The sequence below is a fragment of the Myodes glareolus genome, chromosome X (assembly GCF_982192425.1).
Source record: "Myodes glareolus chromosome X, mMyoGla1.1, whole genome shotgun sequence".
NCBI classification, from domain to species: domain Eukaryota; kingdom Metazoa; phylum Chordata; class Mammalia; order Rodentia; family Cricetidae; genus Myodes; species Myodes glareolus.
Window position 1 is genome coordinate 53802266 of NC_142053.1, and position 17455 is coordinate 53819720.

General features: G+C 43.9%; 1 protein-coding gene across 1 annotated transcript in view; it reads left to right on the forward strand.

Moving 5' to 3' along the window:
- The first annotated feature begins 8410 nt into the window (after window positions 1-8410).
- LOC148117332 (leucine-rich repeat-containing protein 14-like) overlaps window positions 8411-17455 on the forward strand; it is a 33030-nt gene continuing 23985 nt past the window's right edge. Inside the window, 1 exon segment of the mRNA XM_087903010.1 lies at window positions 8411-8506. Within this exon segment, the coding sequence (XP_087759136.1) occupies window positions 8411-8506 (96 nt within the window).

Genomic DNA, 17455 nt, shown 5'->3' on the forward strand with positions numbered 1-17455 from the left:
TTAGACTCAGAGCCTCACTAGGCTAGGTAAGGTATCAAAATTCTGCACCAATGTGGCCATCTGGGGAAGGATGGGAGACTGAAGACACACCTGTCTTCCAGATGGGGAAAATGACATTTTGATTTTCTCAGGGCAATGGTATCAAACAACATTTGTAAGGAAATGAACTACCCAAGAAGGTAGAGAACCTGCTAGCCCTAAAACAGGAAGCAAAAGCATCGGTGAGGTTAAGCAGAAACAACTATGTCAGGCTGAACGGCCTTGGAAAAGTTGGACAAACTGGTGAGTGAAAGAAGCAGTGCCGACAATCATGCATGTTTGAGGCAGTCCTAAAGCTGTGAGGATTGTGCAAAATCTGCAATGGAAAGCCTGTCAACGGATGACATAGAAACCTCTGTTCTGAATGGGGAAGCAGAAGGGTGGAGGGAGGAAAGGCAGTGGGAAGAAAGGAAATGAAATTGGGGCAAGGATGAATCTCCTTACCGATAGATGACGGTATCTGAGGAGAGACTGTGGAAAGTGTTCCATTTCTGAAGCTTGAGTGAGTCTGAAAACAATGTGGAAGAGTTAGGAAACACTTGAATCGTAAAGCTCTGAGTGTATCCTTCCATTATTTCCCTTAAATCTCATGAAACACCTGCAATGATAGCACAGGTTGTGAACTTAAGTTTAATTTTAGTGGGCGAAAAGGAAACTGTGAATCTAAAGTAATACTTCTGTGGCTTAGATAGGCAGTAGGTGGCCGAGATCCGGATGTGGTGGTGTCTGGGTATTGACAGATTTGAGGAGCCCTGTGCTTGGGAATGTGGGATGGGCAAAATGATTCAGAAATAGATACTATCAGCATCCAATGCAGTCTGCGACAGCCATTAGGCAAACTCTGTTTTGCATCTCTAATATGATCTGTTGCAGAATACGCCAAACAAGTCCTTAGACTAATCTGTGTTCCCATTTGGAGGTATCTAACTGGGTTATCTCATGGGGACCACCTCTATGTGAGTTTCCTGAAAAGTATGGTGACAAAGAGACCCTATCGTGGACGCAAGAAGGAATCCTTGTGTCCAAAACACTGACTTCAACACATCCAAAGGCATGACTTTGTACATGTGCACATGTCTGTGTTCTTTTTAGAAACCAATAAGAAATGGTTTTTTAGTATCTCACTTAACACAAGGCTCACCAAGCTAATGCTATATCTACACATTTTTAAAAGACTTGTTTTCATTTGTGTCCATGTGTGAGTGACAGCAAGTGTGTTATGTGCACCAAGTGCATTCAGGCGACCACAGTGTCCACAGGAGGAAATCAGATCCCATGGAACTAGAAGTACAGGAAGTTGGGAGCTCCCTGGTGTAGTTCCCGAGAACTGAACCTTTGTCTTCTGTACAAGCAGCAAATATTTTAATCACTGGGCCATTTGTTCTGAACCCATGTCCCATTTTAAAGATCAGCCAACACCGCACCCTGTTCACAGACAGTAGCAAGTTGCCATAAGATGCCCTCAAGTGAGGTCTGTGAGGAGGGTATCCTGAGATACAGTTCTTAAATTACCTCCCAAAGCTGATGTCACACTGGCTGAACTGAGGGAAGCTTCCCTCCCTAGCCTTGCTCAGAGAACAGCCTCTGCATCTGAAGACTGGATTCAAGGTTCTAGGAAGGCTCATTCTGCACTCTCCTGGTGTTGTGGTCTGTTGAGTCCCATCAACAGCCCCTCTGGGTGACGACAAATGGGGAGATCCCACTCAGGAGACCTGCACATAGAATCACCTGAGACAGCCGATCCCTAAAGGGATGAGAGCAATTAGGCGATTAAGAGAAAAGGAAGCCATCTGTTCAGCAGGCAGCCAAGCCACCATTAGTTACAACCATCACCATTCAGAACAAGGTGCTAACTGGAGAGTTTAAGTACATTAGAAAAGCAAGATTTTGCCATCTGATTAACAACTGCTTTTGGAATTATTCTTTTGTTCTTTTAAATAAATGGAATTTTTATTACTTTTTGAGAATTTGTTTTATTTCATTTGTAAAGCAATCTCTTTACTGTACATACCAATCCCCATTTCCTCTTCCTCACCATGTATTTTGAGATTTTCACACCATGTATTTTGACCTTTTTCACACACTACCTCTTGGAAAGCCTTTCTAGATTGCCCTTCACTCTTTCTGGGTCCTGAAAGGGATCATAGCTCTAGGAAATACTCTTAAACTTTTCATGTGTTATTAAGCACATTTTCAAAAATAATTGAAATGTTTTATGCCATGATATTGTTGTGGTTTAAAATTGGGTTCTAGAGGAGAAAGCAGGACCCTAACCAGTGCGATTAATACTGAGCAGGAGAAGGATACCCATGTGAAAACCCAGGACTTCCTGCTCGAAGACCAACCCAGTGCCACAAGGCAATGTCCGCTCTTGGGCTGCTGCCAACGCCCATGTCTGGATTCCCAACCTTGCTTCAGCATTGGTCAGTGTTAATTTCTTTGGCTCCTGTACCACTAAAGGCCAAGAAGATAGGGCTGAATGAGTTGGTCCCTTCCCTCTCTGACGACAACACTAGGGAGAGTTGACACTCCCAGTTACCAGTTGCAGCACTCAGGAAAATCGGCCCTGCAGCTTGACTGGACAGCACAGTAGAGTTGACCCTGTTGACAGGGGCATTGGCGACAGAGTCTAAAACATGAGCATGAGAGATTTAGCCCCGCCCTTCATCTTCCACAGGGTGGCATGCTCGCCAGAGAGATGCCCTCATCCCTAATCCCTGCCCCTCACCGCCTTTGCCAGATGAGAGAGCAGATCCTGAGGTCATAAGGGCAGGAGAACTGTCCATCACCCTCACCAGCTGCAATACCCTGGAGAGTGGCCTCTTCACCTCACCTGGGAAGCACAGGAGAGCTGGCCTTGCTGGTATAGGTGTGGGAGAGCTGACCCTGGGAGCATGAAAGCAGGAGAACCAGTCCTGCCCCTTGTTCCTTACTGCATAGGGTGAACTAGTCACGACAATGTCAGAGAGCTCACCCTGGACAGGTGAGCACAGGGCAGAACTGGCAGACTGACCAACCTTGCAACCACTCAGGCCCAGAACCAGGGCTATGAGTTGGCTCACGCTAACATCCACCCCATCTGTGATCTTCTGGAGGACGTGAAGCAGCCGGTCCTGCAAACCCAATGCTGCAGGATCTCCATGACATGGGGCAACAACAGGACATCCAAGAAGAATCACAGTGAGGGCCAGCATCGACAGTGTAGCAGAAACCAGAGACCTCAAACCAGACCAATGGCTCTCTGCAAGTAAAGATATACGGGCTAAACAGTGCACTGAGTGACCCACTGTGTCACATTAGAGCTTCCACCATGGGATTTTCTCCTTTTTTTCCTCTTTCTCTCAAATTTTGTTCTACTTTATTTTAATGGGGGAGGGTGGAAGGGCAGAGGGCAGATAAGAAGGGATGGGGAAATGAATGGGATGGACATGTGAGTGGTGAAAGACATAAAGAATAAGTATAAAGTTTATTAAAAAGCTGTACTCTAACTGTATAAGTACAATGAATTGTGCCAATGCCGGGAGAAACATTTGCAAGCAAATCCTAAATACTGGGTTATTATCTATTTTCTGTGAGATTCACTTACCAGTGGGGATGACAGGTAGGGATCTCATTGAGCAGCTTGTACAACATATTTTACTATGTGAAAGCACAAGCGCTCCTGAGTTACCGAGGACCGTGAGCGTATGAAGGGGAAGAGCAGCTTCAGTGGAAGTTCTCTGCTGCAGTTCTACTACTTTAAAATGGCGTGGGCATGTGGGAAGGTGGAATGGCTGTGGGCTAAAGCGGTGTGTCAGAGGGGTGTCCCCAGTCTGTGAGTGAGACACCGCTGAACCATGAGGAAGGAACTGGTCCACTGAGAAAATGATTTCCCTCTACAATGCCATTGCTCTAGCTTTGAAATTTCTGCCATCAAGACGAAAGGAATTTCATAATTTAAGAGTGCCAAGGATATAATTGTATGCAGATTAACACAAGTATTTTGGATATACAGGTCTTTGGAAAACATTCATTGTTTTCAATTTCATGGAGGGACAACATGGATAAAAGCGAAGCTTTGCTCCTATGAGTGTTCATATCCATGCGTGGGTGAGGAGGTGATTGTGTCTCCTCAAGCATTGTACATTCCCAGGTGCAGTTTTCCCCATTAGAGAGTGTACAGGGGCTTCTCGGTTGAAGCTAGACATCCTGGGAATGGGTGAACATAAAACGGTCACAACTAGTGATTAAAAACATTCTTATAGCTCAGACTGACACCATCCCTTCAGTTCCTAGCCTTTGTCTCAGTCTCCAGACTACAGACAGAGTCAGCAGCTCAGACTCTCAGAGGGAAAATCCTGACTCTGGCCACTAGGGGGCACCACGGCTGTTTCCTTTTGAGTTGTTCTCAGTTAACTATCTTAAATGTTCACTGCAACATGGGTTCTGTGTGGCTAATCTCCATACACATTAAGACAGTTCTGTTTGCTCTTGATCCCAAATCTGTATTCCATTCAATAGCTCATCGTTTTCTCCCCTGGTGCAGACTTAACTCTGCAAATGGTAGTGTGGTGGCATTTCAATTTTATTTTAATAAATACAGACTGCTTGAAGATCTGAGAGTAAAACAGCCCCACTAGTCAGCCTTAAAGTCCAGGTTATGATAACATACATCTTTAATCCCAGTTGCCACAGTGGCACACACTTTTAATCCCAGTGTTGCACGCCTTTAATCCAAGCCCTAGAGCAGCATATAAGAGTGGGGGAGTAGGAAGAGAGCTCTCAGACAAACAGTCTCATTCTGAGATTCCTGGAAGCAGGATTGCGATTTCAGACTGAGGTTGAGGTAAGAGCCAGTATCTGGCTGTTTTGCTGTTTTAATCTTCAGGTTGAACCCCAGTTTCCGACCCTGAGTTTTTATTAATCATGCTTCACTGTTGAGATTTCTCTCCAGGAGTCGAGTGTGTGTCCTCCAACATCCCATTCTTTCACGAGGTTCTCCAATCTCCTCCAGTCCCTGGAGTCTCTTGCTCTCCTGTGCGCTGTGCACACAGCTGTCAGGTCCTGAGCCAGCATCTCCATCTGCTTCCACGCACTCCTGCTTTCCATGGCACAAGCTGGTGATTCCCAGTAACTCAAGAGCTACCTGGTGTTTTATAACAGGGACACTCAGCGCCCGTGTCTCTAGCATGTGCTCTGGACTAAAGCTTAGACATTCTCCAGTGACATGTTTGGTGAATCTTTGTTGTCAAGGCAACACTACTGGGAGGTGGTAAGTCTTGATAAACAAGGCTTTGTGGGAGGCCCTAGTCCTTTGGAGTCGTGCCTCTAAAAGAATGGATACTGCAAACCCAGACCTGTGTCTTTTAGTCTTTGCTCCTTAACCACGAGAGGGCTGCTTTTTCTCTACCACGCACTCAAACCAAAGAATGCTGCCTCCCCAAAGACCAAAACCAACAGCCTCAGATGGTCCAGGACTGGGGACTCTGTCCTACTAGAAAAACTCTGCTTTTCCTTTATAAGCCAATGCTCTAAGGTATTTGTTCTTATAATGGAAACCTGAAGGACACGGTCTTCCCTTACACCTATCAGAATTTTCAGAATAATTAAATTCTGTATTTAGGTTCATTAACTGATTTTTTTTTTTTAAAAGACAGTCTCACTGTGCCCTCCATGACCTGAAACCTGCGGTAGAAATCAGGCTGTCTTGGAATTCACGGACATCTGCATTCTTATGTATTGTGGACGTTGCAATAAATTTATGTAGCATGGTGCCTGGCCAAACTGGATTTTTAAGGAATTGTGCTCATTTTGTGGTATGGGGAATCTAAACCCTGTCTTTGTAAATTCTAGCTAAGCAAAGTCTCTGCTAAGGAGTTACATGGCCATCTCTGAGTATTTCTGCTGTTGGCTATATCCATGCCAGATAAGAATTCTACCAGGGAGTCTGTATGTCCTCAGATCCAAGACTTTTCTTTATATCTAAGTGAATGGACACTTATTTCATTATAGTGCCACCTTCTGGCGTCATCATGAAGTGCAGTCAGAAGACAACTGAAATTCTGGGAGGAGGCCTAGGTTCAAAACTTTAAGAGAGTGAGCCCCTAAGGTCTAAATGAGGAGCAGAAGGAGGGAGAACATGAACAAGAAAGGCAGGACCGTGAGGAGTGCGTTCACCCACTGATACAAGGGGACTGACCTAATGAGAGATCACCAAGGCCAGTTGGACTGGGACTGAACGAGCACGTGATCCAACCTGATTCTCTGAATGTGGCTGGCACGTGGTCTTTATGAAAAGCCATTGGCAATGACACTGGGACTTGTTTCCTCTGCATATACTGGATTTTGGGGATCCAGTCTGTTTGGATGCTCACCTTCCTGGACCTGGAGGGTGTGGGGAGGAACTTGAACTTTCCACAGGGCAGGAAACCCTGACTGCTTTTAGGGTTGGAGAGGGAGGAGGAGAGGGAGTGGGGGCAGTGGGAGGGTGTTGGGAGGAGGGGCGGAAATGGAAATTTTTATAATTTAATAAACTTTTATAAAAAAAAAGGTAAAGTTAAAAGAGAGAGAGAGAGAGAAGGGGGGAGGGGGCACTGGTGGCCTCCAGGGAAAATTAAGGTAATGTCTGCATCAAACAGAACATTCGGTGCTGTGATAAATGAAAGATTTTCCATCATTTTTGTTCTGAGACCTTTGCACAGAGATCTGTACAAATAAAAGTGATCATGTGTCATTTTTTACTTGCTGATGTAAAAATCACAGCTCTCATACTAAAGGGAATAAGACATAGTTTATTCTGCAGCCATTATGAGTGGCCACAGTACAGGAACACAGATTGAGGGTACCCATATGTTCCAATGAATAACCAGTTTCATGTTTTTTTTAATATGTTTACACACACACACACACACACACAGAGAGAGAGAGAGAGAGAGAGAGAGAGAGAGAGAGAGAGAGAGAATTGCACATTAAGGCAAGTTTAAGTTATATTGATAGGTACACCAGAAAAGCCAGAAAAAGAGTACATTGTGTTTGTGGAAGCTTTTTCATAGGTCTAAAACACTGTCTGATGAACCTTTACTCTTGGATTTGTGGAAGCAGGTACTCAGCTAACTTTGTAACTTCTAAGTAACTTTACAATGACAAGAAGTTGGTCCTAAGGTCACAGCTTCTAAGAGGATTTTCTTCTCAGCGGTGGAAGTTCAGAAACAGAGTGGGGCACGGAATGGCTATTCCTGACGGTACCATTGGCCCGAGATAATGTAAACAACCTGTAAGTCCAATGTCTCCAGAGTGCAGAAATTCCCACTGTCCTTCAGTCTCCCTGATCAAGGAGACTCCTTCCAGGGCCCACGTGTCCATGGTGTGACCTACCTTCTGAGCAGGGATTTCTTTCTCAGACTCAATGACAAGGTGTGTTAGTTCTTTTGAGAACTATGTTTGTATGAGATTTGTTTATCTGGCACCATCTTAAATTTTGTTGAAATTTCAGGTTTGCTTTTATGTCAACAGGGATCCATACAGCTCAAACTGTATCTCACCAGCCATATCTCACCAGTCGTTGAGTGATGGGATGTTTCCACCATCATAGTTTCTATTGCCTACAATGGCACAACTTGCAAACACTTGTCTATAATGAAATCTTGAAGGTATTCTTTCAGAATCATAAAGTCTGAATTTTTATTATCCTTCACATTGCAAAGGCCATCAACAAACTATATTCCTGACAACACTGTGTGGAAGTGCCTGCTCTGCCGCACACTGGAAATCCTGTGAGGTGCCGCTGCTTTGACCACCTACAAATCATCTTCCATTAGTTTTTACTGGAATCTACTTTCTGCCATTAGTTTTACTATAATGTGTTTGCAAACCTGCACAGAATTCTGTGCTGTGGATATGACAGTCAGTTTTATAATGTCATGTTATTTAGGATGTTATAACAGTCCCAATGACCTGGAGGATGGAGCTGATATATTTTCCCCATCTGTACACTGCTAAAAAGCCTGGTTCACACTGTTACTGAAGTTACTGGAACCTGTGGCGACCCTTGAGTTCGATGCCAAGTGGTACTAGGGAAATTGGAATGGCCTATTTTGAGTTCTTAGTCTTGTAAAAAAAATTAATTGAGAAACGGAGTCAGAAGGAAGCTCACAGACAATTTTTACTGATTTGAGAGAAAAACTGTAGGGTTGGCAGCCTGTGGATCTTGGCATTTGCTCAGAGAGGGAAGCTGGAGAAGAGGGAGAGTTATTTGTACACTATTCGTAATTTGTATGCGGTCACACGGCAAAGGCAGCAGACAGCTAAAGAGACAGAGAAGCTGTCAGAAGCCCAGAAGCCCAGGGAAAGCAGGCTCAGACTTTAGGGGAGGACTGAAAACTGAAAGGCGTCCATGTCTGAGCAGATCTGCAGGGCTGTGGGAGGAAAACTCTCCATGTGTCTGCACTGTGGAGGGCGGCTTTCTGAGAGGGACAAGGACCTTGTCTCGGTGTGCAGAAAACTGTTCTTCCCTTCTCCTTAGCATTGCTCCAGGAAAATCAGTCTGCGTGAGGGGCTCTTGCTTCACCAGATGACTGACAGACTCTGCTCTGCTAACTCTTAAGAGACCATCGATATGAGAGTCTGTGACAGTCATTCTTCAGAGCCATTTACAGTCACGTCACCAGCCAGCCACAGCCAGAGCTGCATTCCATTCTTTCCATCCCGACAAAGTAGCTTTCCCTTAACGCAACTCACCAGAGCTCTGGTATCCATCCTCAGTGATCTCCCAGGCTGCTACTGTCACACATACCCTGAAGACTCCCTAAAATCATGTAGGAGAGGGGCTAGAATTGGAGAATAGATAATGGCAAGTTCACCATGAAAGCCCAGATCCAGTGACAAAGGTGTTCCCCAGCAGGGACAAGTGTCCATCCTTGAGTCTCAGTCGCACTTCCCATGTCCTTCCAGCAGGGGCTCTAATTTAGGAGGACATGAGAAGCTAGAGTTCCCTTCTGGTATTCTGACCAGAAACCAAGGACATTTCCTACTTTTGGCCATGGAAAACAATGGAACATTTTTGTGGGGTCTCCTGCCCCTAAACTGCCTGATCAGTTTCTGTGTTGCCTTCATCAGGAGATTTCGTCTGTCTGTTTGTACAGGTGATCTCTGTTCTCATTGAATGCATCACATGCTCTGGGAGAATTTCCTGGCCATGATAATAGAACCTGGCTTGTGTACATGGGTGTAAAAGCAAGCGTGTGCCACACAAAGAAGTCTATTTCTGTCTACTTCCTTCTGACAGGTGGCCACTTGGATGGGTCAAAGGTTTAGTCCACTGGACAGAGGTGTGTGTGATGCTGGAGTTGACCATGTCCATATTTCCAGTGTTCTCTTCCTGTATCACAACTTGTCAAACATTGGTGTTATACATTAGCCGAGGAATTCAGAGATGGAGCAGAACAGGGCTGTAAAACTTTTGCTGGGGAAGCTTTCCTCTGGCAGAGTTGTTACCAGTTTGCTGGTGAAGGCCTTTCCTGTCTGAGCACAGCTGTTACATTGGGGAAACCTTTCCCTAGAGCAGGGCTGTAAGCAGCCATGCTTACTGTGTCCTGTGCTATTATTCTCTGACTCTGTACTGCCAGGATGCTCTACAGCTCTAACTGTAACACTGAGTGTTCTCTGACTCTGTACTGCCAGGACGCTCTACAACTCCAGATGTAACACTCAGTGTTCTCTAACTCTGTACTGCCAGGATGCTCTATAACTCCAGCTGTGACAGTGTTCTCTTACTCTGTACTACCAGGATATTCTTCAGTTGGAACTGTAACACTCAGTATTCCTTGGCTCCCAACAGCCAGGATCCCTTTCCATCTGAACTCTAACACTCACAATTGGTACTAGGGAACAGAATGATGACAAAGACATAAAAAAATGGGAGAAAAGATAAAGACTAAAATGTGATAAATGAGAAGTCATTCACAGTTCATACACAGTAAATCTTCAGTGTTTCAGCACTGTGTATAGCTATTCTGTGAATTGTATATTTCCCTATTGCCTGATCCAATAGAAAAAACATAATTGTAATATTAGTACCAATGGAGAACACCTTTAAAACTTTTGGAAATTAAGCAATACAGGTGCTGTGTCTGTAATGAACCATTGCAAAGCAGACAGTCTTTATTCTCACATTGCTTGGTGGTCAATAAAACTTTCCAATTACAGCTGAGTTGCTATGTCTCATTTGCATAATTTTCTAAGATTGCTTTCTCCAGTCAATCTTTGCTTTTGTCCAACACTGTATCTGAACACTGTATCTCATGATTCCAGCGACAACCTTATTTTTCTTTTTCAAACAATCTCGGGACTTTTTCACTTCCAGCCAGTTTGCTGAAGCATGAACTCACACTGAAATGAAGCCTGTTACCAAGGGAACAGTGTACAGCACTGAGAGGTGTGATAGATGCTTCTGCAGCTTCAAGAGCAGGTCAATCTCAACAGAGAGAGAGTTTGTGAGTCATTGGCTTATACAGCTACTGCAGGCATTTGGTTACCTTGTCTTTTAATAGCAGATGATGGAGGATACTCTTTGAAAAATATACTTACCTGTGAATGTGCCTCAATTAGGGAGCACTCAGAAGTCCCCATTACTTTTTCTAGGATACACAAACTTATAAGTCCCAGTAGGTCCCCTCAAATTCCTATACATTCTTATATGACATCCTCAATGGAGTAAGGATTGTTATCATCAAAGGATAGAAACAGACTTGGTGCTAAAGGTGTGGGAATAAGATCCATTAATGATTCACTTCTAGTTGTTGTGTGTTCTGGAGCTGTCATGATCTAGTTATACGACACTAGAGTATATGCCAAAGGACTCAATATCCCACTGTACAGATACATGCCTGCCCACATTCGCATTTACTGTATTCACAACAGCAAGAAAAAGACCTCAGTCTACCCATGGACATAGATACATGAATTGATAAGAAGTATGGATCAAATACACAACTGAATTTTATTTAGCCATAGGAAAAAATGAAATCAAGTTCTTTTCAAGAACATTAATATTTAATTATTATGTTGAACAACATATCCCAGACTTAGAAATTCCATATTTTCTTCTCTCATGTTTGAGCTTCTCTCTCTCTCTCTCTCTCTCTTTCTCTCTCTCTCTCTCTCTCTCTCTCTCTCTCTCTCTCTCTCTGTGTGTGTGTATGTGTACATGTGTGTATGTATGTGCAACATTCCCTGCACACGTCTTGAAACTAGAAAAGGTTAATGACAATTGTAAAGAGGTGTTAAGAAGATGTTGAGGAGAAGTTGAAAGAGGCTACCATAATACATGTGACATGAAAGCCAAGGGTACACACCTAAGTTGTAAAAGACAAAGTAGGAATGGGAAGCAGGAAAAGAGGGACATGTTTTCAGGATGATCAAGGGAGGGATGCTGTAGCGGCAAAGGATAAATATGGAGGAACTTGGAAATGAGTGGGATTGAAGTGCATGTTGTGACATTCCTGAAAAATCAATAAAAAATGTTTAAAAATTTAATAAGGTGTGGGTAAACAAGTCTTAGTGGTCAAAAGTGCCATCAGCTCTTCCAGAGATCTGAGGTTTTGATGTGGGAGTCCCCTATGTGTGCTGTGATTACTATTAATGAATAAAGAAACTACTTTCAACCTACAGAAAGGCAGAACTTAGGTAGGCAGGGAAAGCTAAGCTGAATGCTGGGAGAAAGAAGGGCAGAGTCAGAGAGACGCCATGGAACCACCAGAGTCAGACATGCTGAAACTTTGCTGGTAGGCCACTGCCACATGGCAGTGAAATAATCACATAGAAACCATATTATTTGCAATACTGTTTAGCTTAAGCATATTTCTAGCTATCTTTTATGTCCTAAACTAACTCTCCTCCATTAATCTGTACATCACCATGAGATCGTGGCCTACCGGCAAAGTTTCGGTGGACTCCAGTAGAGGCAGTGGAAGTGTCTGTCTCTTGAGGCTACATGGCTTCTCTTTGACTCTGCCTATTCTCTCCTCCACTATCTGCTTGGAATTCCTGCCTTGTCCTATTCTGCTAAGCCACTGGCCGAAACATCTTTATTCATTAACCAATAAAAGCAGCTCATATACACACAGAAGGACATCCCACACCAGGTATATGAGCATGAAATTCTCTCATGTCATCAGCACCTTTCAAAACCAGGAACTGAAATGCTGGACTTTGATTACTCCTGGGAAAAAAAATTCAGTGGAAGTGATCCTAAAGTTATTCCTCAACCTGGAGCAGGTGGGGTCAGGGAAGCATGGAATGTTAAATGCTTAAATCATTGCAAGATAATTATCCAGCAGCAGACTTGATGTAAAGAATTCTCCCTGAAGATTTATTCCAAATGGGCTTAGTAGATCACTTGGGCATGAAAATAAACTTCGGGGCAAGCAACCAGTCCTAGAGACTATAGAATAGTACAAAGTCTGCCTGAAATGTAAGTCAGCACACTGATCTCTGGTTGTTAAAATTCTGTAACACCTTCCCATTTTGGTGAGCCTTGATGGTACCACTACACTGACAGCAGAACTCATGGCCACGTGAGCTGCCAAAATAATCCCAAGATTCAGTCTTTTGAATGGTGAGAGATCTGACCACACTTCCAAGAATATGTGGGCAGCACATATTGGTCTTGAAGGACAAGTAAATTTGACAGAGTGAGAGGAGTACAAATTGTTTATGCAGTGAATGTGATCAAAGCACGTCTATGAAATCCTTAAAGAACTAATAAGATCTAGAGCATATTACTACTGAGAGAGAGAGGAGAGATGGGGAAGGAAGGAGGGAGAAAGGGAGGGAGGGAGAAGGAATGGAGGAAGGAAGGGAAAGATCCAGAAATAACTGGATCTCAGAGCCCTCAGCATGTGCTATGAGTAATTGCCAAATGAAGAGGCGAGGTCGACTGGTAGTTCAAAATTAACCAGACTAGCTTAATATAAAAGATATAGCTTTAATAAACAGAGTGAAGGAAAACTTACACCAGAGTCCCAAGGGTCCATTCGAGAACACAGGGGCCAAGAAAGAAGAAGTGACAAGGCACTTAGATCTTTTATTTGTTTTGTGTGGCCCCAGGGGGACACACCTTAAGCAGAATGTGATTGGCTGAGGTTCCCCATCATCCAAAGAAACAACCCTGAGATGTATGTGTGTACACATATATATGTGCTCATGCATACAAATGGATGTGGAGGCACAGTTTTCCAAGACAGAGCTGATATGGGAGACCCTGCCATGTTAGGGCTTCTAGATTCATGGGTGAGTCATGGGCAATGTTAAGAAGTCTTGCCCTTCTTAGGTAAACAATCTGTGCGGGGTCTTTTCAAACTGGAAAATGGAGTCCAGTCATCAGAACCATCACTGTTAGCCTGAGTGCTAATCAGAATGGTAAGCCTCAGGGATCATGCCTTCTGAACGTGCGACTGTTGGGTGTGAGGACCTCCCAAAGCCAGCTTCTGACTCGGACCTGTTTCTCAGTGAGTTCACCTGCTCTCTGCTTCTCATCTCCTTTCCCTCTCCATGTCCCATCCCCAGAAGGAAGTCTTGCTCCTGGCTACCAGTTTAGCCACAGAACAGCATTCCAATAGCTACCTCCCCAGTTTAGGGATCTGGAAATCACACCTCAGATTATCACATGTGAGTCAGTGAACAGAGTGTTCCAGACAGCAGTAGGTAAGACCTCCCAAGGCCTTGCTTCCCCTTTGCTGAAATTGTCTCTCATTGGTTGCTCAAGAGAACTGATCACTTCCTGAGTCTCATCAGGTTCCTGTGTGGTTTCTCTGACCAGGAATAGCGTAGTGAGGGCTATAAGTTGTCCCAGCTCCTTCTTCTGGATGGCCATTGTTTCGTTTCAGTGAATTAGTGTTATGGTGGAAATCTTGCATCATTCAGTTTACCCACCCTTGAAGAAACTCTCCCGCTCCTCCAATGCCTCCTCTTCTTTCTCCTCCTCATCATCTTCCTCCTCAGTCAAATACTAAGATGCACTAGGGTATACTAAACTCTGCCCAGAGAATCCATCCCTACCTGTGATGCAAAGGCAGTCAAAGCTCTCTTTACTTCTCTTTCTGGACTTAAAGCAACTGGAACCATATGTGCTCTTCTTTGAGGTTCATCTACATCTTTCAGGTTTTGCACTATTGTTCTAGGGAAGATGGACATCGATTCTTTTTAAACGAGTAGACTATATATGGTAGGCGAGCCCAGTGGATCATTGTGCCAATACCGCTCACCTGAGCCTTCCAGGATTCTATCCATGTCAATGAGTAGCACCAGGTACTGGGGTGTTCCAACCTCTGGAGCCAGCCCTCTGCAGTGCCAATCCAGTGTGCCTGTTCACATCTCCATGGATTAGGTGGAATTATGGGGTGTGAAAGGGGTTGAAACTCCATTTCATTAAATCTCTGGATAGTCTGAGGAGCAGGCCATCTGATCATACTTGGATAAAACAGAAAGTTGCCCTTTAGGGATTGGTCAGGGTGAGGGACATGGGCAGTTCTGTGCTCAGAATCAAGTCATTCCCTGTTCTATACTCTACTCTTTTAAATTGTGTAAACGAATGTGTGTTGTGTGTATCTGTGCTGTATGTGTTGTGTAATTGTTTTACCAGGCTATCCTCTCTGAGGATCCCTGTAAGATGCACATTCTCACTAATTGTGACAGCTCAATTAGAGGGGATAAGCGGCTTTGCCAAGAAGACTCAGCTCTGATTTCCACTTTGCAATAGTTATGCTTAACTACAGAGCCTGGGTCTGGTGCCTGCCAGGAAGCTGAGCTTCCACTTTAAGGGTTAGTGTTCTCAGGGTTTCTGTCCTCAGTGTCTCCTAACTCCTTTTCCACATGGTGGTGCTCCCACTCCCCAGATGACCTCATTCTTATTCATTCCCTTTAAATACCAATTATCCCCAGACATGCATCTCCACTCTAGTCCCTCTTCCAACTCAAGCCCGCCTTTCCGACTATCTACTGGATACTCCTGCCTTATTGACTCTTCAGAAGTATGTTCAAAGAAGATATACTGTCTTCATTAATTTAATTCTGTTTTGATCTAACTCCACACTTACAATGCTCCCTCCAATATTAGATCTGTTTTCGTTAAGGAAGAATAAGAGACAACCAGTATAACTAATACAAAAACATTAAAATATGTTTAGTTTATCACTCACATGCAACTTCCCAAACTTGTATTTGCTATCTCTTTGAGATTATCCCATTCATCAAACTTCTTAGACACAAGTCCTCATGCAAAAATAACTTAGTCTCCCTGGGGACCCTAAAAGGCCCTGCCTGACCAAGTGCAGCATGGTTGCCTCACCTATGTATGACACCGCTACATGAGCCCCTGTGTGTATGCGTGAGTCCCGTCATCCCCCACGCATCCCGAGGCAGCCTTTAAAATCTGATGCACCATGTTCAACTCTCTCTCTCACAAACCGTCTTCAGCAGTACACGTCTCCTCTCATAAACTAAGTGGGTTTGTTGTGTGTTTTGTGCTTTCTTCTCACCAGATGGATGCCTGCAAACACCATAAGAGGGCATCAGATCCCTGAAACTAGTGTTACAAGCTGCTGTGAGCCACAGGACCTGTACATAGGTGCCAGGAATATAACTTGGGTCCTCTAGAAGAACATCAGGGGCTCTTAATAGTAGAGCTCCCTCTCCAGTCTCTGTACTTTGATGTTTTAAAAAGAGTTCTTTTATAAAAATCTTTGTTTTGTAGTTGTAAGACCCAGCCATGACAAGCTCAATAGAGGCCTGGGTTTCAGTAGTTTTCTCTAAGGCAATACCTGGTTGCAAGAAAGACCACAAACTGAGACCATCCAGGTACCACCCAGGAACAGACCATCCAAAGGAAATTCCTAACATTCCAACCGATGTAGATAGGATCACCTGCCAGTACACACCCATCACTTTTCACCAGGACACCCCTAGACAAATGTCAGCCATTTGGAGATCCTAAACCTTAGAAATCCATCATCCCCACATTTACTACTATAAAAAGTCAACTCTCACTGAGCTTGGGGCTCTCTGATCACTCCAATACATGGGACACACAGAGAGACCAAGTTTACAAACTTATGTAAGAATAAAGGCTCTTTCCTTTTACATACAGGACTCGGTCTTCTGGTTGGTTTGTGGGGTTCTCTGTGATCTGGGCATAACAGTAGTAAATCAGAAACATTGAACTAACTATAGAGTTAAAATTCTAGGTTATTGAGTAAGATAAAATGCATTTTTATTTATTCTTTGAGATTTGTGTATATCCAATGTGTTTTGATCACATGGACCCCTCAGCCCTCCCTCCCAGACTTCTATCACCTTCCGTTCTTCTGTCTTGCTCTCTCTCTTTATAAACATAGCCCGCTGAGTTAAATTCATGCTCTCCACATACACATGAATTTGGGGTCATCCTCTGGACCCTGGACAACCTATCAGGGCCCAAACTTCCAAAGAAAATGTATTTTTTTCTCTCCAAGCACCAATCAACTGCTAATAGCCCCTCATCTAAGAATGAGGTCTCATGAGCTTCTCCACCATCTATAACATGAGGGCCGGCTAGTTGGGGTATCTGTCCTGCCCAGTACCCCACAGCCAGCAAGCCCCAAAGAAAATCACACACAGGACCCCATAAGATTATAAACCGATTGGCCCATTAGCTCAGTCTTCTTATTAACTAATTCTTACATCTTACGGCAACCCATAATTCTTGTCTGTGTTTGCCATGTGGCTCAGTACCTTTTCCAGCTGTCAGCTCACATGTTGCTTCTTTGGTGGTCTGGGCAGGAATGACAGAGGGAGTTTCCTCCTTCCTAGCCTTCTCCTGTTCTCATCGCCCCACTTCTACTTCCTGTCTGTTTGACTTGCCTATACTTCCTGCCTGGGCAATCATCATTTTATTAAAATACACGATTGACAGAATACAGATAATTCTCCCGCACCAACCATCCATGCACTGGTCATCATCATACTCTTTTTTAAGATTTTTCTCTTTTCTTTTCTGAGACTGACTCTGAGCCTTGGGGATATGGGATGATAAGATAACCCATTCAGGGCTGAGCAATTCAGTTATTCTCTGTCCTTTGAGGGTCTCTGCATTAGCTTCTGCCCTTGAAACAAAGAGGTTTTTCTGATGAGGGATGAGGGCTGCACTAATATATGTTTATAAGGATAGATATTTAGAAGGTAGTTTAATATTATGTCAATTTAGCAAAATAATAGCATTAGCAGAAGATTCACCCCTAGGATCTAGGACCTCCCCAGGCACAGGTTCCTGACCAGGTAACAGGGTACCAGGTACAAGCTCCTTCTTGTGGAATTGGTCTTAAATCTAGTTAGAAAGCTGATGGTCACCCCTACCCCAACCTTCATTCCATCATTGTGCCAGCGGGCATATCTTGTTGGGCTAGTT